Source organism: Sphaeramia orbicularis, chromosome 16 (genome assembly GCF_902148855.1).
Source record: "Sphaeramia orbicularis chromosome 16, fSphaOr1.1, whole genome shotgun sequence".
NCBI lineage: Eukaryota > Metazoa > Chordata > Actinopteri > Kurtiformes > Apogonidae > Sphaeramia > Sphaeramia orbicularis.
This window is the reverse complement of record NC_043972.1, coordinates 19,071,834-19,098,462: the sequence shown is the minus strand read 5'-3', so window position 1 is coordinate 19,098,462 and position 26,629 is coordinate 19,071,834. Positions and strand designations below refer to the sequence as shown.

The 26,629-nt window shown below is 37.2% G+C and overlaps 2 protein-coding genes across 6 annotated transcripts; one reads left to right on the top strand and one right to left on the bottom strand.

Moving 5' to 3' along the window:
• Window positions 1–1,082: 1,082 nt before the first annotated feature.
• On the top strand, window positions 1,083–14,410 carry cnot10 (CCR4-NOT transcription complex, subunit 10). Of its 3 annotated transcripts, none has more exons than XM_030158656.1 (19): window positions 1,083–1,273; window positions 2,229–2,320; window positions 4,143–4,304; window positions 4,420–4,570; window positions 5,110–5,249; window positions 6,193–6,276; window positions 6,362–6,445; window positions 6,873–6,990; window positions 7,525–7,674; window positions 8,047–8,249; window positions 8,403–8,524; window positions 8,636–8,815; window positions 9,901–9,981; window positions 10,087–10,200; window positions 11,070–11,200; window positions 11,291–11,323; window positions 11,441–11,565; window positions 13,821–13,896; window positions 14,044–14,410. In XM_030158656.1, the coding sequence occupies exons 1-19, from the start codon at window positions 1,258–1,260 to the stop codon at window positions 14,178–14,180; spliced, it is 2,199 nt and encodes a 732-aa protein (XP_030014516.1). In that variant the 5' UTR covers window positions 1,083–1,257; the 3' UTR covers window positions 14,181–14,410. The 3 variants fall into 3 exon arrangements, with proteins under 3 accessions (XP_030014516.1, XP_030014513.1, XP_030014514.1); XM_030158653.1 differs by having other exon boundaries at window positions 11,438–11,565; XM_030158654.1 differs by having other exon boundaries at window positions 5,113–5,249; window positions 11,438–11,565; window positions 14,044–14,180.
• Window positions 14,411–15,994: 1,584 nt separating this feature from the next.
• On the bottom strand, window positions 15,995–25,795 carry tcaim (T cell activation inhibitor, mitochondrial). 3 transcript variants are annotated; one of them, XM_030158378.1, is made up of 12 exons: window positions 25,743–25,761; window positions 25,330–25,332; window positions 23,697–23,794; window positions 22,827–22,959; window positions 21,705–21,855; window positions 21,363–21,618; window positions 20,760–20,882; window positions 20,451–20,548; window positions 19,718–19,809; window positions 19,404–19,636; window positions 19,196–19,327; window positions 15,995–18,185 (listed from the first exon to the last, which is right to left on the bottom strand). In XM_030158378.1, the coding sequence occupies exons 3-12, from the start codon at window positions 23,729–23,731 to the stop codon at window positions 17,960–17,962; spliced, it is 1,479 nt and encodes a 492-aa protein (XP_030014238.1). In that variant the 5' UTR covers window positions 23,732–23,794; window positions 25,330–25,332; window positions 25,743–25,761; the 3' UTR covers window positions 15,995–17,959. The 3 variants fall into 3 exon arrangements, with proteins under 3 accessions (XP_030014238.1, XP_030014236.1, XP_030014237.1); XM_030158376.1 differs by lacking the exon at window positions 25,330–25,332 and having other exon boundaries at window positions 25,743–25,795; XM_030158377.1 differs by lacking the exons at window positions 25,330–25,332; window positions 25,743–25,761 and adding an exon at window positions 25,396–25,694.
• Window positions 25,796–26,629: the final 834 nt, after the last annotated feature.

Below are 26,629 nucleotides of genomic sequence, written 5' to 3'. Positions count from 1 at the left end.
ATATAGGGTCTACAGCTGAGTCAAAGGAAATATATGATAGAAATTTATCTCATTCTAACATTAAACATTTATTGTGACAGTATAGATTTTTCCCCTATATAAAGATATTTTTACACCATAACAGATATTTTCACGTAATAACAAATTGAATTTCAGGTTATAGTTAAATGCTTTTTTTCTTTTCTTTTCTTTTCTTTTCTTTTCTTTTCTTTTCTTTTCTTTTCTTTTCTTTTCTTTTCTTTTCTTTTCTTTTCTTTTCTTTCAACTGAATCAGTATTCAGATGACCTAAACCAAGGGTCTCAACATGCTGCCTGGGGGCCAAATGCGGCCCAGCAAAGGTTGAGATGAATTTGCAAAGTGCAAAAATTCCACAGTCAAGGCTGTCAAACTCATTTTCCACATACAGACCAATTTGATCTCAAGGAAAATAATAACCTACAAAAACTAATGACTCCATATTTTCTTCCCGGTTTGATGTGAAAAAAAATATTACATTATACCTATAAATAATGACAACTTTAATGTTTTTTCTTTGTTTTAGTGCAAAAAATAACATTAAAGTATGAAAATATTTACATTTACAAAGTATCCTGTGACAATAAAATGTGAATAACCTGAACAAATATGAGCAACCTGAAATGTCTAAAGAAAATTAAGCACAATTTTAACAATTTTCTGCCTGCTACTAAGTGTTTAGTGTCTTTGTAGATCTGATCCATAACACACATGTATAAATGATAAGCTGAGGCATAATATTGTTAAAATTGCACTTATTTTTCTTAAGAAATTTCATTTTTTCAGGTTATTCACATCTTTTTTGTTTGGATAGATTATAAAAGTAAGTATTTTCATAATTAAATGGGGTTGTTTTGCACTGAAACACAGAAAAAAAATTGGAGTTGTCATTTTTATAGGTTATTATGCTATTATTTTTCTGGTCCGGCCCACTGGAAATTGAACTGGGCTGAATGTGGCCCCTGAAAGAAAATGAGTTTGAGACCCCTGACCTAAACCCTCCACTACACTAGGGGGCGGTATGCTCTTTTAAAGTTGGCTCTTGATTCGCTAATAAACACCGAGAAGAAGACCAAGAGCGGACCAGATAGGTTTGGATTAGCCATCTTCTATGTGAGACACAATTGTTCCAATATTCATCTATTATTTTTACGCCTATTTTGCCGGTGAACATATTTACGGATTATCTAATCACGACAGCACGCTCACGGCTGATTAGTGTGACAGAAAAACTCCCAGAAATGGCAGAAAATACAGGTGAGTGTCTCAGCTAATGTTAGCTAACTAGCTAGCTACTAATGGTCAATCAGAGCTAGCTTTAGCGTTAATTCTTAAAATGATGTATTTTAAAGGTCTTTGTCAGATTAATAACGAGCCGCAATCTGTAAATTAACGTTAATTTCATCTATGGTGGAGTTTATAATGTCACATGAAGCTTTATGAACCATGCTTCCAAGTTCACGTTAGATTAGCCCAAATGCGTGTGTCCATACATTCAATCACATTCCTGTAAAATCACACCATTTAGCGTAAACAACAAAGTAAATGTATATTTCGAGACTCTTATGTAAAGGCAGTGGAGTCAGAATATTTAACATAAATTCACATATTATGTGCACATAAATGTGCACATAATATATCAACTAGATGTTTTAATCGTTAACGTATTGCATTTTTCGGTTAAACCTAAGGTCAAATCAGTTAAAGTTAAACTACTTTTATAATTGAGACGTTTCTAAAATAGAATGATTTGAAATGGATTATTAATGCATTTTCTTACTTTACGTAAGTAAAAGTGCTCATAAGACTCTGGAAATACTCAATTACAAGTAACCGCACTGCCGCTTTTACTATCTTGGGTAAAAGGATGAAAGTATCATCACCATAATGAACTTAAATTGTGAAAACTCCAGTTGTCATGGTGCTGTCACGTGGTCCCTGTCAGTGTTTACTGTTATATATCATGTATTTAGACTCATTTCTACTGCTGCATTAATGTTTATGCCACACGTTTATACAGTTATATTGCTGTATTCTTCAGAAATGCATCATATTTTATAAAACCATTGTATTTGTAGTGCTTGTGTCCTGTGAAAACAGTCTTTCTAAAAAGTTAAACAGGTCCATTAATTGCCTCCCCAACTTCTTGTAATTTTGTTTGAGACCAGTGTTGCATGAGTTTGACCTTTTCCCTGACTTCAATTTTTAACAGAACAAAATGAGACCAAACATGACAGCTCATCATCCCCTGGAATGACGGACCAAGAGAAAGAAATGGCAGCCAGTGCATATGAAGCCTTTACGGTAAAAGTATTTTGTTTTCCCTTAATACACTCATTAAACCTATCTCCAGAGACAGGTCTGGTACCATCCACCAACATCATTCTGGAAAAGGGGTTGATAAAGCTCTGGGATGTATGCTTGTTTTTTTTTTTTTCTTTAAACAAAAAACACTCCTCTTGGGCGGCACTAAGTGTAGGGTGTAGCAACAGTGTTTTTGAGAGATGAATCGAGAGATGAAGTTCTGCTTCCACTCGTGCCCCATGGGACCTTGTTTTGGGAAAAGGACATATTTCAGCCTGGTGCAAGATGTTTGCTTTGATCCTGTTAGAATCATGCAATAATGAGGAATTTAAAAGATCAATTTTAGTCAAGAAAGTTGTTTTTCATTGCAAAACTGAAATTTCAGACTGAAAAAGCATAAATGGAAAGACAACACACCTGAAGGTCAGATATGTAATGTCATCATACCAGTCTCTCTGCAGTCTGTTCAGTCATTGAAAATTACTCTGCAACCTCAGTATGACCAGACTTTTTGCATTTTTTATTACTTTTTTTAGCTCATTCTCAAAGATCTAGGTTAAAGTTGTCAAGGTCACAGCTATATTTTAATTACATGACCTTTATTTAAACTCTGCGATATATTGAGAAAGCAACTTCATTTACAATATAGCCTAGACAAAACACCAAACATTTGAAACATACCTTATTAACCTCGAACTTTCTTGACTTGTAAAATGATCTCATTAAAAGAGAAACATTATCTGGGTATTTGATAGCACAGTTCAAATGGGAGCAAATAATAATTTGTATCTCACCATTGCCCGCTGTTCATACCATTCCATGGGACACACCAGAAGAGGCAGGGCTCCACCTCTCTTTTGAGTCAGGGGGAGAAGTTGTTTTGGTCATAGAGAAGTGAGCCGTGGTATTACAATGACTAAATCCCCACAAAAGAAAACACAAGATATGTTCTCGTCAAAACTTGCCATTGCGTGTCGTTAGTGTGTTGTTGCAGCTCAGAGGTTGTTCTTTGTTATGAAGAGGATCATTTTGAAAATGCAAATACACAGTTAACTGAACGAAGGAGAATGCCAAGTGAAATAATCACACAGTGGCAGAATTATTCCAGCAGAATGCATCAAGTGAATCAGACTGTTTCCACACAAACTAATGGAGCAAGTGTCTTCCCAAGTTTAAAACAACACACACCCCTTGAATAGATGATTTTTTTGTTGTTTTGTTTTTGTGAAAAAGTAATGCTCTGAGTCTCGATATGTAACATATTTTCATTTTATTTTGCTGTCTTAATCACCACAGATGGGCAGATTGTTAGGTCAGTGACTGGAATCAGGTTGATTTTAGCTTTAGTGTCAGTTTCAGTCACTTTAAGATACATTCAGTTCTAGTGCACCCCAATGATTCACCTGGTGGAGTGCCTACCGCATAGGTTGAGGCTGTGCTGTAGCGGGTTTAATTTTGGCCCTGGTCATTTACTGCATGTTATCCCTTCTCTCTCACCTTTCCTGTCTGTCCATATTTTAACTATAATAAAGGCTCAAATGCACTGACAAATATGTAAATATCCAATTCTGTGCTGCTCGGTTTTATGTGCATGAGCCATATGATGCCTCATGTCATGCACACAGACATCATGTTGGTATTGAGAAATGTTATTGTGTCAAAGAACAAAATTACTAGAGGTTACTTGTCAAGTGAAATGATTGTAACACAGCTCTAGTAGTTATGAGTGGCTAAATTGAACTCATTAGCTACAATTACAGTATTGATATTACAGTAACATTTTGAAAGTAGGATTTAAGACATATCTGTTTGTCTCTGACAGGCCGGGAAATACGACGAGTCTCTGAAACACCTTGAAGCTCTGCAGGAGCTCAACAAGGAGGACTATAAGATCCCCATGAATAAAGCTGTAGTAGAGTTTTACAGAAGTGGCCAGACCACCACAGGAACTCTGAAGCAGACTCTAATGACAATGAAGAACCAGGTAACTGAAATGCCCTCTTTCAATTTAGCTGATTTTTAGTTTTCATTCAAAGTTGCAGGTGGATGGGTTGCTTCCTGCTGCTTGGTTATTTGTTGGTTGTCTTTTGTCCTCACAGGTCCACACATCAGCAGAGGATGTTGACGGTTTGGATGATGTTGAAAATTGTTTGCTGTACTATAATCAAGCCATTATTCACTATCACATGAGGCAGTACTCTGAAGCCATCTCTATAGGAGAGAAGCTCTACCAGTTTCTGGAACCATTTGGTAAGTTACGGTGTATTTGTTAAACTGTTATCTGCTTTATCTATAATGTAATCAAATTTCTGGTTTAGAAATGATTTTGTTCATATACGGATGAATACATTAAAGTGAAATATGTCAATCATTACCAACCTCCTGTGTTCATGGGGATGTGATCTGGGTTTAACAGAGAGACATGGACATAAACTGTGCTGTTAATGTTCAAATCAGACATGGCATCTTATTTGAGAGTTGACCTAAAACTAGTAAACACCTATTATGATATCAAAGTTGAGTCTCCCTAAGCAGCTGCTAAAAACAATATAATCTGATATATTAACATTTTTAGAAAAGCCAGGTTAAAAATGACTAATTTTGCAGGTAGTTCTCAAGATTGTGTGGCACATAATTTAATCTAACCCTAAGTGCTTCTTAAGTTATGGCTAGTATAATTATCTCAGACCACTCCTGAGTTGATTTAATGGAATTATGTTGCCTTCTCTTTTAAGAGTTAATAAGGTTATTTTCTGCCCGACAAGGAATCATTGTGTTATTTGTCCTAGAAGAGAAGTTTGCTCAGGCCGTGTGTTTTCTGCTCGTGGATCTCTATCTGCTCACCTTCCAACCGGAGAAGGCGCTCCATCTGCTCACAGTGCTCGACAAACTCTCTGTACAGGGAAGCAACAAGAACGGCAAAGGAGAGGTACAGTGCTTTACAAGTCTGGTGTCATAACTGTGACTGTATTTTGTATCAGTGATAGGAACATTTATTGAACCTCTACAAAGCTCACATCACTTTTGAAAATAAAGAGGAAAAAGCCCAAAATATCTTCTCCAAAATGTTGAGCTGTTCTTCTAAAAGGTTGCCTTTGTCAGTGGTTTTCAGTACAGTTTATCTGCTTCCAAATCTTAAACCTGTACAGTAGAGGGATTTAGGACTGAATGGATAGCTAGTGATCTGTCTTCTGCCTTCTTTTCTGTCTTTGTTTCTTTTGTTCATCCTGTTTTAGTCTTTGTTTCTTTTGTGTTTTATTTCTTAATTTTCTTGAGATGTATACTTTGTTTCTTTCTGTCTTTCCTTCCAGTAGCAACATACACACAGTACAGGTTTAGCAATACTGATTTTCTAATGAAATGGCAATGTTTAAGGAAGCTGCATTAAAACGTTAATATTCTAATGGCACAGCAATACAATACTACAGATTGGCATACCAATCCTTTGTAAAAATGAATTTGAATTCAGTGAAAAGACATTATTTCCTGTAGTTCATGTGACTTAAAGAGCACAGCAGGGATAAAATAGCCAGTGAAAGTGCAAAATCAGAAATAAAACCACAGCAAGAAGAGCCTCAAACCTAGAACTCAACTTCCTCACTCCCTGTTAGAAGAGTTCATTAGCAGGTTGTGACAATGTGCCAGTAAAATCCTCTGCTTCATTATGGTTGTGTGCAATAGGTGATTGTCTATATTAGGCTCGCTCTCGTTCCCTGTCCACATGACAAAGCCTCAGAAAAGAAAAGTTTGTACTAAACCACTTTATACTGAAAACTGATCTTTATTTAATTGTTCCATAACTAAGGTTAATAATGTTTATCTAATAATCATCATGCGGATTTCAAAGCTGAAACAGACATGTTTGATTTCAGAACAACAGTTCAAATAAAGATGGAGCGAACCAGAAAGCAGAGTTCACAGCCATGATGGAGGTAGCAAAGTCAAAGATGCACCAGGTGAGACCCCACTCATTACTCCTACAGTGTTTACTTGATCACTGTTGGAGTAAATAAATATGAATGACTCTTGTTTCTGTTTTAGTACAAAGTGAGAGCCTACATCCAGATGAAATCCTCAAAGGCCTGTAAAAGGGAAATCAAATCAGTGATGAACACAGCGGGGAATGTGAGTCTGACTGGACAATGAACATCACACCATGAAGGCCTGGGGTCACATTGTCATTGACATTAATTGACATGCGTATTAACATATTCATTTGGAATAAGAGTGCCCTATGTAGCTGTAAGCAAATGGAAGAAGTAACATATATTTTAAAAGAAAAAAAAGCACACTGTTTTCAGAGTCGAAGCCCTAAATCAATCCTGATTATTGAATCTATACACGTATATAATCCACAGTTCAGATTTATACACTGTGAGCTGATTGTTAGGGATGACTGGCTCCAGTGACCTTAACATTAACGGAGTTTGACCTTGTTCTGCTCCTTGTGTCTCAGCTCATAGGACCCATATTGCTTAGTTTAGCTACAAACAAAGGAAAAACTGGCACCTCTTCCCTTTCTCTGACCTGTTCTTCCTATCCCCTTCATTAGTCTGCACCATCACTTTTCCTCAAGAGTAACTTTGAGTACCTGAGAGGAAACTACCGAAAAGCAGTCAAGCTGCTAAACAGTTCCAACATTGCAGAACATCCAGGACCCATCAAAACAGGTGATACTTACTGTACCTCTAACAGGGTGCTTGCGCAGGTCTTGAAAGTCTTAAAAAGGATGGAATTTTGTGTTTATGGAAATAACACTCCTGGGACGCTGAATTTTGACGATGTAAAGGTCAGATAAATACAACCTGGCTGTTCAGACTGAAGTCGCGTTGCAACATATCACATACATATCGGATTTAGGACCACATATGAAAATGGCCTGGGTCAGATTTGAAAAAATCGGATTTGTGTTGTTCAAACTTTCTTTAACAGATCGGATACAAGTCACATATGGGCAAAAAAATCGGATTTGGGCCACATTTGTCTGTAGTCTGAACGTAGCCAAAGTCTTGGGGAAACAAATAGCAGTTTTGAAAAAGTGTGGAATTTTTATTTTTATTTGGATAAAGAGCAAGCACCCTGTTCTAAGCACTTTCATATTCAGACTGTTAATGTGTCAGTATTTGTTTTCTTTTTAGCTCAAACTTGTTTTAGCCACCTCCTGTTCCCATAATTCTGCATGTGTCTTGACTTGTCTTATTTAGGTGAATGTGTTCGATGTATGTTCTGGAACAATTTGGGCTGCATTCACTTTGCAATGGGAAAACATAACCTAGGCATTTTCTACTTCAAGAAGGCACTACAAGAAAATGACCACACCTGTGCACAACTAGGAGATGGCGGCAACGGGCAATGTGAGTCACATGACACACAGTCACCTGACTCAAGTTAAATCCTGGATGCATGTTTACTTCTTTATCCAATCAATTTCTAAGACCTTTCAAAGTTGTATTTAAGACATTTTATGTGTTAAAATTCTGATTATTGCAATGTAAGCTATTAAAAGGACCTGATGAAAACCTTTGCAGTTCAGGAATATTCTCCTAAAATATGACAAAGATTTCCCTCTTTAGGGATCCTAGAAGCAGAAGTAGTATGTAAACATAAAACATTTTAATGTACTTGTAGCCTCATATAGTCTTGATGTTCACCTTCTATTCTTTGAAGAATATGGGTAACATGTCCTCATGTGCAGCTTCTCTTTTTTTTTTTTTTTTTGTCTCCAGCTAAAAAGTTTACAGGTATCCCTATGTGTGCGTTACTAGCCAACAAACGCTATGAGCTGCTGTATAACTGTGGTATTCAGCTGCTGCACATTGGCAGGCCTCTGGCAGCATTTGAGTGTCTGATGGAGGCGGTGCAGGTTTATCACTCCAACCCGCGGCTGTGGCTGCGACTCGCCGAGTGCTGCATCTCTGCAAACAAAGGGGTACGACTAAGAAACACAAACTGAAATCATTTAGTCGAGAGATATCAGTTGAGGCAACATGGTGGTGTGGTGGTTAGTACTGTTGCCTCATAGCAAGAAGGTCCAGCAAGAAGGTGAATTAAGGCTCAATATTTTTTCTCTGTATTTTTACAGGGTTCAGAGCAGGAGAGCAAAGGGTTACCTTGTAAAAAAGGTATAGTTCAGTCTATTGTTGGGCAGGGCTACCATCGGAAAATCGTCCTGGCGTCACAGTCCACTCAGAACACAGTCTACAGGTCAGTGTGATCTTTAACAAGCATTAATGTTTGTAATGTGTGCGCATATACAGTGTCTAGTGTCGAGATCTGTCCTGAGTAGAAGGTTTCTGTGTGTTTTTGTGTGTGCAGTGAGGGCCAGTCAGCAGCTATTCCCGTAGCCAGTATGGAGTTTGCAGCCATCTGTCTGAGGAACGCGCTTCTGCTACTGCCTGAACATCAGCAACAGGACAATAAAACAGAGAACGGCTCCAAGAGCTCCAGTCAGTCAGGAAGCACTGAGAGCGGCAGTGAGAATAGCGACGCCTGCAGGTGAGTCACACAAATATACTGTACACAGGCTGATTTTCCATTCAAGGCTGTTTTTTGGGTAGAAGGCGTTATTCTGGGAAATTACACCCTTACTGCTGGTCCTGAGAGAAAAAAGCCTGGAGCTAACAAATATTATTGTAATTGGATTCTGGTACCCAAGAGAAGTCAAAAACCACAAATTATTATCATGATGTCTTGTTTGACTTAAGTATGAATTCTCGAGTCAAAGCATCCGTTGTAATTGCTATTGTAGTTCATGTGAGTTGTATAACTGTCCATGATACCAGGAACCTGTTGTCTGGGTTCATATTGGTGTTTTATACAGTAAGCCTCTTTATAACCTGCAGTGTAAATAAATGACAACAAAAGTGTTGTCATTGTCAGAAAATGACAATAACTTGAAAGTAAACACCTTTGTTCATATCTGTGTAGGTTCTCATTTGCCCAGGTCATCATTCTTCTTGGTAGGTCTTCTTGTTCAACTGGACTGGTCTCTCGTCCAAGAGACTTCTTCAGTTCTAATAACTGGTGGGGGAAACTGGACTTATAAACCTGCATGGCTCAACACAGGAGAGCCTCCACCTCAGGCCAAGACTCTGCAGTCCATCTTCACTTAGAAGAACACTCTTTCGAGGACAGCAATGTCCGAATATTGGCCAGAGAAGACAAATGGTTTGAGAGAGGAGTCAAAGAAGCCATTTTTGTGAAAGTGGAAGATTCTTACCTGAACTGAAGTGGTGGTCTGAGACACTACTTTTCAAAAACCTATAATACCATTTTAAATCACATTCCCAAACAATTTTCAATTAACAACCTTCCACACCTGAAAACCCCCCCCCCCCAAAGGATTGTACAGTGACCCACCCATCTGGTCAACAATCCTGAAACTAACAACCCTAGATGTAACGTTTTCAAAAAAACAGCTAAACCAGTCCAGTTGAACCGAGAAGTATCAAGAAAAAAACCTTTGTTCATAGTTATACATTTTTATATATATTTATATGTTATAACTCAACCCTACTCCTCTAACAAGTGATAAAACAACTGGATATTAAAAGACGTGTTATGATTTTCATGTTTTGCAGTGGGAAAGGCCAGGAGGCAGATAAGTTCTTGTCTGCAGCTCCGTCGTCTCCTCTCAGAAAACAGGAGGTAGAAAATCTCAGGTACTTAATTTTCCCACTCGCTGTGACACACCAGTTGACATTCAGAAATATGACCCCTCCCCCCTGTAGAACAGCGAACAGTTACATCATCTTTCTGTTGTGCAGGTGCTCCATCCTGGCCTGTAGTGCATATGTAGCGTTGGCACTCGGAGACAACCTGATGGCTCTGAACCACGCTGAGAAGCTGCTGCATCAGACCAAAGTGTCTGGATCCCTTAAGTAAGACAAACGCTGCTGCTTTTCTGATGTACGTCAGTTCAGCATTGTAAAAGAGAAGCAGTTGTCAACAGATGTGCTTAGAGTATCCAATAACAGCGCTTGGGTAAACATACTGTCGCTTTGCAAAACTGCATATTTAATTAGATGCAAATACAAATGTAATTTACCACATTTGCACAAAGACAGTATTCCCAGATTTAGTTCAGTTCAGTCACTTTATTATCCAAGATGGGGAAACTTGACTTGCTGATAGGGGAACAAAATTACAAAAAAATTTTAAAAGTACAAAAACAGAGGGCAGAAATATCTCTGATAACCTTAAATATGCTAATTTTATTGAATATTTAATGCTAAATATTATGATAAATATTGAATGCTAAAATTACTGCAACAACTACAATCAGTATTGTGCTAAAACTACAAGTGATGATTTAGGAGGGCATATGCACCAGAAACAAAGGACCTTTTTCACTTGAATTGGGATTTTTGTTTTGAATTTTTCTTGTATATTGGTCTGAGAAGAAGTTTCAAAGTGCATATTGTGGTTTGTGCAGTGTAACAGATTTGGTCTTGTGGAAAACCAGCTGATAGTGGCCATGTGGATCACCAATCACTATGGGGTGCAGTTATTCGATTTAATCTGTTTGTTGGACGTTTTATGTTCACAAAATTATTTTCTTTTTATAGGCAGAAAACAGTTGATTAATCATTCATAACATTAACAAGATGTCATATTTTGTCTGCATTAGCTAGCTCTGCTGGTTTTGTCTATAATGTTAGGCGTGCAAAACAATCCAACTGGACTCTACTCTGTACTTCAAACCACTCAAATGTCTCATTTCTTCCTCCCGCCTCCTTCATGTTCTCAGGTTCCTGGGTCACCTTTATGCTGCTGAAGCCCTCATCTCATTGGACAGGATCTCTGATGCCATCGCCCACCTCAACCCAGAGAACGTCAGCGATGTTTCTATGGGAGTGCTGACCAGTGAGCAGGACCAGGGTCTGTATCCTGACCACAGAGATCATCTAGTGCTTAGTTTAGTTTACCCTCTAAGACTGTTTTTTTTTTTTTTTTCCTTTTTGTGAACAGGGTCTGACAAAGGAGACGAGCCTGTCGAGTCCTGTGAGTGCACGTGATTTTTACCTGCAGTATTCCAAACACAGTCAGAACAAAGTCTGAAACAAAAGTAACGTATCGGAACAGAATAAACAGTAAAGTGTGTATGGTTGTTTCCAGCAGGGAAGCAGACCCCCCTGTGTTACCCAAGCAGTGTGACGTCAGCTCGGGCCATGATGCTCTTCAACTTGGGCAGCGCCTACTGTTTGAGGAGCGAATACGACAAGGCCCGCAAGTGCCTGCATCAGGTAACCACGGCAACGGACATGAATTTAGCAAACATGTCGAGTCATTTATCTTAATCAGTCCTATCAGACCTGGAGGTTGTTCAGAAATTATGAAATAATATAAAACATAATATAAAATTGTTCCATTGCAAACAGACGAGCTGTTCGGTAAACTCGTAGTAAACAATAACAGGATTTATGTGTTTGCATCTACAGGAAAGTAATATAATTATCTTAGGGGCTCAAGTTGCACATAACCTACTGTTCTGTCAGGGCTCAACAGTGTTTCACTCACAGCTGCAACTAAAAATAAATGTGAGGGAGCTGGAAAATGTCTGAAGTCTGTGCAAAGGTCAGCATAAGTGTACTTTTCAAATAGATACAATAACTATGTAAATATCTGCAGTAGGGATGTAATGATATGAAAATTTCATATCACAGTTATTGTGACCAAAATTATCACAGTTATCATTGTTATTGAGGTATTATTGAAATTGTGCTCAAATGTTCAAAAAGTACTAATACACACACTGAAATAATTTAACCAAGTTGTATTTTGAAAAATAAATAAATAAATAAATAAATAAAATAATTGGCAGAATGTAATAATAATAATAATAAATCGGTTTTATATAGCGCTTTTCTAAGTACTCAAAGATGCTTACCTTATGTATCTTCTGTTGGCAGAAAAATTCAAATATTAACCCTTAGTGGTCTGAGCCTATTTTGGCTGTTTTTAAGTACTTTTGATGTTGCCTTTTTGTACTATATAAACAAATGTTTACTATACCCATGTTTAGGATCTTTTTTTTTCAGCACAACTTTATCTAAAAAATACACAAAAAATGTAAAATCCGATTTGAAAAATGCATATGATTTATTGCATAAATAACACAAAGATGCTTAACAAATCTTTTAAAAGACTTTAAAAGTGAATATTGGTTCCAAATATTAGGTATATAAAATTAAAATTGTAATCAATTAAAACTGTACTCAAATATCTGACATAAAAGCAGATCTTTACATTGGTGTTTTCTCCAGAAAAGTGCGCTAATCAAACACTGTTATCATGATAATTAGAATTTAAACGGTAATACTAACCGTCTGCAATTTCACCACGGTTTATCGTTATACCGGTAATCGTTACATCCCTAATCTGCATATATCTCTTAATTAAAGATGCACTACAGTAGAGGGAAAAATGTTTTCAGACACCCTTTAAAGTTTGAATATTATCATGAAATATTTGCATAAACATCTATTGTATTTCAAAATGTGTGGCTGAATTGAACAAATACCAATGATTTTTTTGGTTTATTGTTAACAAGAAAAATAACAAAACTAAATTCTTGATGGTTTCCACATGTCATACCCCGAATGTGTTTCATTATCTTGGTCAAACATCCACTTTTGACCTCAGTGGAACATGTGGGTTTGGAGAATAGAACAATACATGGAAGAGTTCAATAATGTGATGTCACAAATGCATGGGGTGTTCGAAATGTTTTTTTCCACCACTGTATTTGGCAAATATAATTCATGTGCAGTTTATGTGCTTACAGATATATTTATTGATGCTGATAAAGGTGATGAGTTATTGCCATGATGAAGTATTATTTTACTGCTACACATATTAAAAAGTATCGTTCATATTCCATAAAACTGTATGTGCTGCAGTTTTGTCCTGTTTTAACCCATAAAGACCAGCCACTGGTGACCAAAACCATCTACTGATCTAAACTGTCTAATATCTGTTAATCCACTAATCCTATCAATACATGTAAATAATTAGTGTAAAATACCATTTGTCATCTTTTCGTGGTCATCAGATATGACCCATTTGGACGTTTAGAGGCTCCGTAGTGAACGTGGAAACACTGTCATCTTCTACAACATAAATTCACCAGTAAAACCCATGGAGTTGGATCAATGACAGTGGATGGAGACACTTATTTCATGTCCAGTAAATTATATACTTTGCTGCAAAATAGATCTTTTTCTTAAGTTTCCTGTTTTTGATAGAACTCTCAACTTTAATCTGAGCTTACATCAACATGATCAATGAATATAGGAAAATACCTGATTTTCACTTAAAAATGCAAAATATAGAGGATAATATTGGTTTAAATGGTGATATATCACTTAAGAAAGGTTCAAAATAAAGAAAAAAATCATTTGGGAACAACCACAAAAGTAGCACTGGGTCTTTATGGGTTAATTATTTTAGTGAAGTTGTGGTTTAGACTTCATTTCTGTCATGTTTGTTGCCTTCTCAGGCTGCGTCTATGGTGAACACAAAGGAGATTCCCCCTGAGGCCATTCTGCTGGGAGTCTACTTAGAGCTGCAGAACGGTCAGACCTGCTTCAGTCTCTTTTTCTAGACTTTAAATCCTTTTTTAGAACTGTATTTTCCCCCGAAAATCTATAAGCAGCTGTCAGTCACACACAGAAATAGTCATTCAGTATCATGAGGTGCACTCTGTTGTTTTGTGTCCACAGGAAACACCCAGCTGGCCCTGCAGATCATCAAACGGAACCAGCTGCTGCCCACCGCGGTCCACAGAGTTTCCCCAGATTCCTGCAAGAAACCCGTCCAGCCCATCCAGCTGCCCTCATCCTTCACACAGCGTAAATGAACCCCCGAACCTCCCGCTTCACACAGGACTCGACCCAGAGGAGCCTTCATATTTATAAAGCTGCTTCCCCCTCGGCATCAGCCGCTGTATGAAATGCATGTGGACTGATGAGACGGCAGCAGAACAACAGTGTCTGTGGACTGACAACAGCTGGGACACTGGCTCAATCTGACTGACCTGTGTGTTGTACTGCTCTGTCACAACATCGGAATAAATTTTATTTACTGTAAGACGCGTTGGTCTTTTGTAGAGCTGCAAGTCATTTATAGCTATTTTAATAAAACACTAACATCAATTATAGGTAAAGTGGAAAAAGTTCAATTCTGATTGCAGCTTCATAAATGAAAATTTCTGGTTTTCTGGCAGTAAATTAAATATCTTTGGGTTGTGGTTTTGGATATGCTTTTGCATATTTGTAAACTAAATTATCAATTGATTACTTGAACATAATCAGCAATAATAGTTGCAGCCCTAGTATTTCATGTAAATAGGCTGAAATCACTGTTGCTTAGTCACTATAATGCAGTATTTTCTAATTATACAATATATAGATTTTATTCCTGAACTAGTGTAATAGTACTTGTTTTTTCAGCAATAAAGAAAAAGTACATCAGAGGGTAAGGGAGGATACATTAATTACACATTACATACCAATACCTTTCTCTGTGTAAAATGCATTCTTAATGGACTCTGCACAGCCCCACTACTTCCTGAACTTCAGGTGGGTCCTTTATTTCCTGTCTTTCTTTATTGGACACACTGATCAATCCAGGTGTGTCTGCTACTTCTTGTTGTAACTACTGATTAATTAGGCACACCTGGATTAATCAGTGTGTGTCCAATAATGAAAGACAGGAAATAAAGGAGCCACCTGAAGTTCAGGAAGTAGTGAGGCTGTGCATAGAGCCCACTGGAACACTCGTTTTTAATTTTACATAACCTTGATAAAATAATTCAGTTTCATTGTAGAAACCATTTTTACCCCTTGGCCAACATCTGACCGAAGGGGTATTGTAATCGTTTTGTTGTCTGTCCATTCAACAACGTAATTGCATCATCTGAAGAATGCATTGAGATATCTGCACCAAATGTATACTGTGGATGCATCTTGGCATGTAGCCGAAGCCTATTGAAAACAGGTGACCTTGACCTACTTTTCCAAGGTCAAATGACATCAAATGGTGACATAAACCCCTTTGTTGGGGTGATATGTTTGCTTGAAACCGCCTTGTGCAGTTATGAGTACTTTCAGATATAAATATGTTTTTAATAAGTTTTATAAAAAGACAATCTAAATTATAGGGCACTAACTTTCAACAGAATCTTACACTATATTTAGCTGAGGGGTATTAAAAGTGTGCAGCATTTTATGTTTAAATTTCCACAACTTTGTGTGCAGACTGCATTGAAGGTATGGCCAGTGGCCAGTTTAACATTAATACTGGTATCTAGTATTCCAATAACTGCCATTTGATAAGTAGAATATATTCTCTAGTCATGACACAGTGTTGGATGAGTGACTTTAGGAGTACTTATCAGGCTTGGTAACTGAATTAAATTAACATTAGCTAATGTGGCTAATGCTAATTAGCTGTCTACTGTAATTAAGTGATGTAAATTTAATGTAATACTTGTGTGACAGAATGCTTTCACGATCTTATTAGTGTAACTTAAAGTTATCTGCAGGAGTGCTATCTGTTGGGAGAAAATGCATTTTATTCACCTGGGTAGACAAGCTAGCTGTCAATCAAATCCCAAACCATTGCAGTTTGACCAACCCAACAGCCCATGGTTTCACAATAAACAGTCCAATGTAAAATAAAACTAATTTATTAAGTTATTTTAAAGAATAATCTGTTTCACAGCTATTGTACCTTTACAAAGTTTCCGTCAATAGCACAAGAACTGTCCACCTGCCCTGGGTGGGTGGGAATAAAAAGTAACAGTGTGTTAACTTACTGAGATGGTCAAAGCTCATTTGGTGGAATGTACACACCACAACACCGTAAAAATGTGGTTAACTTTGATACACATGCTGCATCAGTCATGGTTAATGTACTCGTGTATGCACAAAAAAGTTGTCTGCTGGTGAGTCATATACATGATATAATACTGCAGAGTATCAGTCTACTCATGTTCCTAGATTGTCTCACAGCGATTTCACGATAAACACAAAAATTACACACCCATTCACACACACACACATACAATTAAAATTTGACTACTAGATTACAGGGTATACATTTTACATTTCTATAGGATCCAATATTTAGAATTTTTCACTCACTATATTTGAAATTAAACTTTAGGTTGCTCCAACATTTTTTTGTCAAGTATCTAAAGCTAATAATTTACTTTCACATCATTTTTACACAATAATTGGCAAAGTGTGCCATGGTGTGAAAAAAAGACAGGATTTGAGTGTTTCTTGTAAGAGGTTAGTTCAGATTTTTGAAGCAGGTTATATGAGGTGTCTTATCCACAGTCATTAACAAAAAGAAAAAAAAATTAGTAAGTTATTAACCGTATGTTATAGCTGCAGTATAGTCACTTGACTATGCCGATGTGAAACCAAAGCTGAGCCATTAAACCCTCAAAACTAGACACAAGTTACTGGACTACTTTTGCCTTCACAGGTTTCTTTGTTATTTGTTACTTTGGATCATATGAACAAATGTATTAAACACCAAACTAAGAAACTTGCATTTCACACAAAGTGCTTAGATTTTTTAGTCCTGGAACTGAAGAAGTCTCACTAACTCAAAATCTAAGTGACTGCAATATTTCCTTGTGATAAATCTCACTACATTTCATCCTCAGCAACTGTTGAGCATCTGACACATGCTCTCTGCCATAATATATAAGGACATATAAGAATATATAAGAACCATGACATGAACAACAGTGACTATTGTCAAAAGCTTATATAACTATTGTCATATAAGCTTTTGTGCCAGGGTTCTAGTCTGTCTCCAAAGTGGAATCCACTGTACTTCATACACTATGGACTAGACAAGTGCCTCATACAACTGCACATCAAAAACTCAAAATTAACCCTTTACACTCAGTTGTGAAGTTATTTGTGCCGCTACACGTGTCATGTTTCTTATGGGCACCTGAATGCACCATCGTGAATGCCCTTTAAGAGACTGACAGTGTTGCTTCTAGGTCCGGTCTTCCTCCTCTGTTCAGCAGATTCACTGAATATTTGAAGCTTCATTGACTCTTTTACATTACATTTAAATTCCAGATTACACCTTCAGCAGAACTACAATTATTAAATGGTTTCTCAGTTCACTCATACAGCAAGAGAAATACTGTCTTTCTTGAACCATTTTTACCAAGGCCTATCATGCCTTGTGTGGCAGTAGCTTCAGTAATATTGCACATTTAAAACTGGCACCTGGTGTCACAGCTTGTGTGTTAGTTATTACACAATAAAGATCCCTTCTCAGTGTTTTACTTTTTTGTAAAAGGCGCCGGCATTTTTCAAAGAAAAAACTAATGATTGCAGAGAATTATTCTTTCCCTTCCTTTTAATTTGGGCTCTTCCGGACCCTGTGACCTTTGCTGTGCTTTCATTTCTTCTTCAATTTGTTTTTCCCTCAGTGGGAGGATAAAGTGATTCTTATTGGAGTGAGCACTGGTCAAACTGATTTAAACCACCATCGCCTATAAATAAGGAACCTGTTGTAGCCGGACGTCCAACAAATGATCCTGTTTGTGTACATCTGCTGTACATTAACCTGTTCATAATTGTAAAGTTGGACCATTTCAGCTCAGCTCTTCCAGTCCCAGGGGACACACAGGTCTCCGTCCTGCATGACAGAGTAGAAGTGAGACACACAGACGTGGAGGCCCTGCATGAGAGGTGATCGCTGCTCCTCCAGCCTCTTACAGCACTGGATCATCTGACTGGAGCTCACACTGGGCTCTTTGGACAGAGTCTTTAGAGACAAACTTTGGAGACACAGTTTCACCGCAGAATCTTCTTCTGCCTGGAGCCTGGACAAAGGAAACAGTCAGGTCAGCAGATTGACCAGATCTACCTCTGGATTATAGAGTCGCACGTGTTCAAACCTACAGGTTAAAGCCTGAAACTACAGTGTAAGCCTGAAAAGAGTTTAACAATACATATACACTTTATAAAGAAAATACATTTAAAAGCACTGAACAAGGGAATGTACGGTGATACGTATGTGACTGTGTGTGAAAGAAAGGCGATGGACAGTAAACTCATTTTAACTACATAGGTCATGCATTCACACTCAGCAATAACATTTGACCAGTCAGATGAAGCCCCAACTAGCTATCTGCTGTTAGTTTATCTGGAAAAATTCATATCATGATATTAAACAATGAACTATGTAGATCTTATTCATATTATACACGTATAACGTGGTTTTTTTTAAACCAATGTGTAATTTCTTGCTATATTGACATGTGTGACTGTAGAGAATCATTTCAGGTAAGAAACTGTCTCCACTAATGGACTATTGATACACAGGAGTACGGCGATGAATAATAGACAGAAAAGTTTTATGTGACGTTATCATGTCAGAATGAAGCTGACCATGGACTGTTGGATATAAAATAGAATCACTTCATCATTTTATCTTATAAAGTGTCGTTGACATTTGGCCAAATTATAATCAGTTCATCCTTGAATCCAGGTACTCTGCATCCATTTGTGCCAGAAGCAAAAAAAAAAAATCCCTCCAGGCGTTTCTGATATTAAACACTCAAAAAAATATCTCTTGTGTCAGCAACAGCCAAAGCCAGAAAAATATGGATAAGCATTAAACTAACCTGACTGTAGCAGAGCCCGTTAGTTGTGCGGAGACATGTATTCATGGACTAAAGTAAAATAACTTTCACCCGGCGCAAAAAAACAAACAAAAAACATACATTTACATTTTAGTATTTGATGATGGGTTTGTGGCTCATATTTACAGCTCTGGGGTCAGGACCTCTTTTGTGGTTAGAGGAGGTTTTTAAAACCCAATGTGACTCACTGTTTTCTGCTGTAGCTGCGCTGTCTGGCCTCATGGGCGTGGCTCTGGAGGAAGGCCTGCAGCTTCGGAGGGTCACAGTTGGTAGGGATGATAAAGTGACCCATCTCATGAAGCCTGGGAGCTGAACGGTCACTGTAGGTCAATCAGAAATTATTCTGTTAGTAGGAGCGCAGACCAGAGAGTGGTGTGTTGAGAGGTGAGAGCGTACTTCTCCAGCATCATGGTGAGGCCCTGCATGCTTCTGGGGTGCAGACGGAGGCTTCGGGATATCAGGTTCTTGTGGAAGGTGTTGAGGGTACTGTAGAGCTCGGCGATGGGCTGGGTGGGTCCCAGCCGGTCCATGTGGATCACCTGTGTTCCACCCAACAGGAGACTGATCCGTTCCTTCAGCCACTCTGTCTGTTGCTGCAGGCTGCGGTAACTGGGCAGCCGCTCAAACAGCTTCAACACACAGCCAAAAACACATCAGAGCACAGAAACATATAGAAACCACGTGACATGAAGAGGATGTAGATGCTTTACTTTGAGCCAGTGGTGATGGACGTCCATGGTTCCCAACATGACGTGTCCTGAGGCGTTCATCCCTGACTGATCAGCAAACATAATCGTGTGTCCTATAGAGAGAAGAGGAGCAGGTTTTCAGATGTTTCACAGAGTCTGAGTCTGTTTAACTAGTAACATTGCCTACACCTATGAGGATGAATAAAGGTTTAGACACACAACGGTGAATGTGTTTGCAATTCTCAATATTTCATTTCAAGTATTGATGGCTTGGGACCCAATGGGATGCCTTAGCATTTCAGATTTAGGACTTAAATCAGCTGCTCTTGCCGAAACCAATATTTGATATTTTGTGTCATCATATTAAATGTCACTATAAAAATTACTACAAATAGCTACAGGTTAAATAGGAAACATAGTAAGCATTGTAAACATTTTAAAAATAGAAAAAAATAAACATTTTCCAAAAGACAGGTGCATAATGAGTGAAAATCAACAATTCTAAGCCTCATTACCTCATCTTAACGTGTACCAACTGCACCTCAACTGACAATGAAAAAAGATCAGAAAGAATATTCGACGTCCGTCTTGTACAGCGTCAAGAAATGTATCATATCAAAAAGTTCTATTAGAACAAATAACCCAGTTTCATTTTCAGTGTAACTGTATGGGTTAGGGTTAGGGTTATATGTTTCAACAACAGCTCCTGGTGCCTGACCGTGACCTTGTAGACAGATCTGTGCTATATGTTTACCTTGAAGGTTGATAAGGGCCTCAGGGCTTTGCTGCGAGAGCCGACTCAGACTCTGGAGCTGACAGCACCTGTGGGCCACGCCCCAACTGCGCTGCCACCTGTAGAACACAACATATTCATGTAACACATAGCTTCAGCACACGCATGAACTGTCTCAGTCCACATATGGAGAACTAATCTGTCCTTGGGCCCTTTACTCTGTACTGACTTGCAGAGTAAAGGAACAATAAATTAGCTGTCTGACTCTGCTGCTGCTCATCCTGAGTCAGCTGCTGGCTCAGTGTTGTGGAAACACTGTGTTCAGTTCACCTGATATCAGCCAGGTCGAATTTGTGGCACAGCTCCTTCTTAAGCCTGTTGAGCTCTTCTCTTCGAGGAAGACTTGCTCTGTGCTTCTTAGTCGCTTCAGGCTCGTTGTTCCTCAACCACAAACTGACAAGCAGAAAGCGAAATACTCTTTAGTAACACAAAGACTTACTTTCTATTCAAAATTACAACATTACCTACATAACCTTCCCATAGAATGTACTAGAAGAAAATTTTATTGTTTTACATTTTAAAACAATTAGGAGGACAGGAAACCTTCAACATCTAGAGTTGTGGCTATCATATAATGAATACATGTACCATCCTTGAGCCACTTGAAAGCATAAATCATATAACTACAGTATAAAGAACAACTGCACTGATACACAACAAGAGCAAAGAAACAGATGGCAAGAACTCAACCTTCAACTGTTTAGGAACTGAGTAAAAGCATGAAAAGATTCTGAGTGAAAAGCAGCACCTTAAGCCAAACACTAGCATGCTCTCTGGCATTCACAGAGCCAAACTGCTATCAACTGAAATACCCGGAGGTGAGGACACATTTTGTACAACTTTAAATATGTGTATTGATACTGTGTTCCTCACCTGAGTGTAGGTTCCACTCTCTTGGCCTGCTGTAGCTCTTGTTCAGGGTCTCTGAACCCGGTGAATGTGTAGTAGCTCTTATCCCACTTGATGGGTCTGTAAAAAGGTATCCCTTCCTCAGTGGCTCTTTTAGACCTCTCTGTGTTTGCTTTCAGTCTTTTCATGTGTTCCACAGGCAGACTGCATGATGTCAATACATTCATCACTGTGCTCAGGACATCATTTGTCTGCAGTGTGAAACTGACTGAGCGAAATCCTGAGAACCACACAGGAGGATAAAAATTGAAAAAAACAGAGCCCTTTAAACTCAGATATCATGCACACGACTGCTGGTAGGTGTACCTGATGAGAGAAGGTCCGGCTGCTCATCGGTGCTCTCCTTTGTATCTCTGACATAGAAGGTGAGTTTTGTTGGTTTGACTGAGTGAGTCCCGGATTTCTGCAGGTTCTCCAAGTAGCCATTTAGCCTCTTTAATGAATTTTCATTCACTTCCTGCAAACAGAATTTGACTCAGTGGCAGAAAATGTATATACATCCTTTACATAATTAAAAGCACTGACACCACACTGTGAAAATGCTCCACCACTAGCAAAAGTTAAAATTCAACACCTTAAGCAAAGTAAATTAACTACAGTATTTGTTGGTGGAATGTAGTGAATAGTAAAACTAAGTAAAAAGTAAAAGAAAAAAATAGCCTCAAGTCATACATAATGTATGTACCTCTGATTTGCACCAAACTACAGTACTGAGGTAAAAGTAGGGCTGTGTATTGGCAAGAATCTGGTAATACATTACAAATCCCAATACTTGGATCACGACACAATATATCATGATATGTCATGATACTGTTAAAAAGGCAATTTTTTGTTTGCTTCTCTTTTTACATGAATATTTCCTTGAAGAATGGAATTACACCAGAAATCTGTACAAATACTAAACACATTTTTATTTGATCCCAACAGGATCTAATGCTATATCACAAAATGTTTCTGTGTTCAAACTGAAATAATGTTTTACAGACATTACAGTTTAAGATCCTGTTCAAATGTTCATATTCTATTAGTTCAGAACTAACATCAGATCATTATTTTAGTTCAATCCCAACAAGGAACTAACATTATTTAATAAAAGTGTTAAATAATAATAAATAAAATATGAACAAAAAAGAAAAAAAAAGAACCTCCACAATACCTGCACTCAAATAAATACCTAAAAATATCGATACAGTACTTTCAAATATCGATCCAGTATTGTGAAATTAAATATCGCGATATATTGCAGAACCGATATTTTCTTACAGCCCTAGGTAAAAGTGCAATATTTTTAAGTGCTGTTTTTAAAAACCTAGCATTGGTAAATGTAAACTGACAGTATTCCCCCCCAAAAAAAACACATTATACTTCAGACTGAAGTCTGAGAACAAACTGGAATTATGAATTACTAGACTGACATATGAGACCCACCCTCTCCCTGGGAAATTGTCCAAAAAAGTCTGGATGAACTGCAAAGTAAAACGGTCTGAGTGCGTTGACAGCCTCTGCTCCTGACAGTGCCCTCTGCTGGACTAAATGTGTAGCCACATATTTCCTCTCCAGTCTAGATATAGAAGAAAAGAAACCAGTAATATTAATATTTCAGTACAGAGATCAATATTTTGAATATTTTCATTAGTGAATTGTCCATTCTAAAGACTGGTTTTGTTTATCTAGTCATTGAAACTTGAAAAACAAACAAAAGTGAGCAAATAAACTGTTAGCTAAATTGTTGAAGGTGTCATTTAATTTTCTTGCAATCATTTAATCTTTTCTCTAGCACTCCCTGTAAATATAATTTTATAAATACATGCTGTATATACAGTTCTGGAAATTAGAGATCGCTCCAAATTTGCAGCCTGGAGCCTCACTGAAAATCTCTGGAATCAATCAAAGCCAATCAGCTGAATTTTAGCCCAGGTGATGCCATAAAGGGTTTGCCAACAGTGGTGAAAGCAAGTAATGAAGAGAAGGAAACCTTTGATTGAAAATCAGGGTAATTATACCAAATGTGGATTTTTGAACTATACCTAGGTTTAAAACATCAGTATTGTGTTTTAAAATGGATAACGAATATGAATTTGTTTTCTCCCCATTATCTGAGGTCTAAAAACACTTTTTCTGTTATTGTGACCAGATGATTTTTGGAAATAAATTAGAATATGAATGGCAGTATTTATATTTTAAGAACGTTTTCTCTGTAGTCTCTAAAATCAACAATTTTATATTCGCCTAATGCTGATGTAACATTACAGACTATCATGCACACAACCCTCATAACACACATCCAAGCAGGATCACCTGATAGTGCAGCGCAGGAGGGAACTGACAGACATTCCTGATGCTGGTTTTCAACTGATGAACTTTAAACCTTTCTCCAGTCCATTAGCAGTAGCAGTCTGCACAGAAACAGTGTCTATCATGAAATAATCAGCTCTTAGCAGCGTTCATAGCAATAAACAAATGGTGTAGCCAAAATAAATAAGTGAGGCTAACTAATCCATGACTCATGATAGTTAAAGGCCTTAATTAAAGAAGGATGAGTAGTACCATTGACTCTTGTTGCCCATCATGAACTCATGATCAGCTTCTTGTGTCTTTATAATCAATTGAGGAATTTTAGATTTGCTTAATTATATCATACATTAGTTGGTAGGTTACCAAATTAGATGGATTCCTCAAATTTTTAATTTCAGGTCTATGCATTTGATCGACTTCTCGATAATAAAAAAAATAGGCTACTGATTCTTCCTCTTGAAGCGAGAGTTTTACTCAATTAGTAAAGGCATAATAATGGTACAGTAATGATGAACACTTAATTGTTCTTTACACTCTTCACATTACCATGGCAGGTCTGTAACACTTCCTCTCACAAATAGGACATGTATACATTGCCTCTTACGTCCAGCTTGATTATTCATCCAGAGAGGCTGATAAAACACATGAATCTGAAATGAACGCTTGTGGATTCTGGCTTATTTTATGGTATGATTGTAACTCTTGATAAACTTAACTTAATCAAGTGGTTAATCTTCATTACTTCATCAATGACAGCTGCTTTTCTTTGTGGCATATCTTCTCTTTGTTTTGGCTTTTGACTGCATATCATTGCACTTAAAAGTAATGATGCCTACTGCATTAACCCTTTCACGCATAGTGGTCACTACAGTGGACAGTTATTCTACAGCTGTTCTTTTGTATATTCATGGATTTTGTTGTTTTAGTTCCATATCAGCCAACACAGTGGACGCTTATGCATCATCACATACACTGACATTCATACCATTATTGTAAATTTGCTGTTCTTGATAAACCTGATCTGCGCTAACATGTTTAAATCTAAAAATTTGCTTGATATTGTTACTGGACTGTAATTAATGCTTCTTTTTTTTTTTTTTCCAAACAAACAGGTGCTTTTTTTTGCATATTATCTCCATGAAGTGAGTAATAACTGGTAGAGTATCTTAAAATGTGACAAAACATCAGATTAACAGCATTAAAAAAAATTTCACACAGTATATCAGTAAATACATGTTTCTTTGCTTCAAAAATTAAACGTATGATGTCCAGCTGAGTGGACATTTTTGCAACTCCATGAAAAATAGGTTTATACTTTTTTTTTTTTTTTTTTTTTTCAATTGCATTGTTTTTTTAATGCCTAAAGAGGAATAAAAACACTCAGGAAAAAAAAAAAAAATCTTGATTAAAGTTCTCATAATTCATGCACGAAAGGGTTAATTCAAGACAATCAGCATTTATCAGCAGAATTATGTATGAATTGATTATTGGCTGTGCGTTTGTCTTACCACCATTTTTTGCATGTCAGTTTACAATGAATCTACAAACTTCTCTGTTCAGACACACTCACCAAGGCCATTTGCTATGTGACAACAAAATACACACACATAGTACTGAGCACGACTATATTACACACAGTCTCATATAAAGACATCAGTTCTTTCCCATGATTTATGGTTTAACTAAGGCTAATATTTGGTACCTGCTTTATTAGCTGTATTAATCTTTCAGACATGGTGCTGGCCACACGTATTGGATACTCATCTCTTTCTAACAAGCACTGCTAGTGTACATCACAAAAATTCAGACACAAATTGCCTTGTACACAGTTAACGGTTAACTGTGGTGTAACTTCTAGCCTACTGACACATTTATACCAGCCGTGGTTAGCTTTACTAGCTAGCAGATTAAAAACACAGAGCGCAGTGGGAGTTTTGACAGTAAGCGGCTAGTGCTAGCTAACGGTGAGCTACAAGAGCTTTCTATAAAACTAAAAGTAGTTGTTAAATCATTTATAAAGCACACACAGTACAGTTACTTTGCCCTCACCGTGGGACCGCTAGAGTAGTTCAGGTCTATGTTTGGCTTGTGCTTCTTCTTCTTCTTTATTTAGGTTAACTGGTGTTTGACAAGCAGCAATTGGGTGCACTACCGCCACCTACTGGTAGAGTGTGAACCAGAGCGCCTATTGTAGCCGTGTGTGTAAATAGATAAATAAATAAATAAATAAATAAATAAATAAATAAATAAATAATCCAACTACTTACTGTGGGGATATTGAACAGGCTTCAACTCTGATAATGTTTAATTCCATGATGAAAATATTTCATTTTTGCTTTGTATAAATTAAATGGTTTTATCTGCACTATTTTTTTCATTTCTTTTTTACAATTTAATAACTTCTATTATTTTATTATTTATAAAGTTTATTTGAAATTCTATATTTTACTGTTTTTAGTCTTTATTGCTGCCTATGTATTTATTTATCCTCTTTTATTTTTGTAAAGCACTTTGTTTCTTTGTTTTTTTTCTTTGTTTTTTTTTTTTCTTTCTTTCTTTTGAACATGCCAAGAACCAAAATAAAGCAAAACAGAGCAACATCAGACAAAAACTAAATAACACTTAAATTAACAGAGTCTATCTTCAAGTACGTATATGCAAATCTGAATTTGCATGGGTTAAAAGAAGTAGGAAGAAGTATAAACTTATTTAATCCTACCCCTTAAGTGCTTTTAAACCTTTATCAATAACTTAATACATGAATCAAACAATTTTTTTTTTCTCCTAATTTTAGCATTCACCCCACAACTAATACATAATGCAGTAACTGAATTATACACAACAATATGATCATGGTAGTAAAGTCATACAGACATCAACAGTTCAACAATTTTCTTCAGTAATTACAGCATATTTATCAATACAACATTATTCAT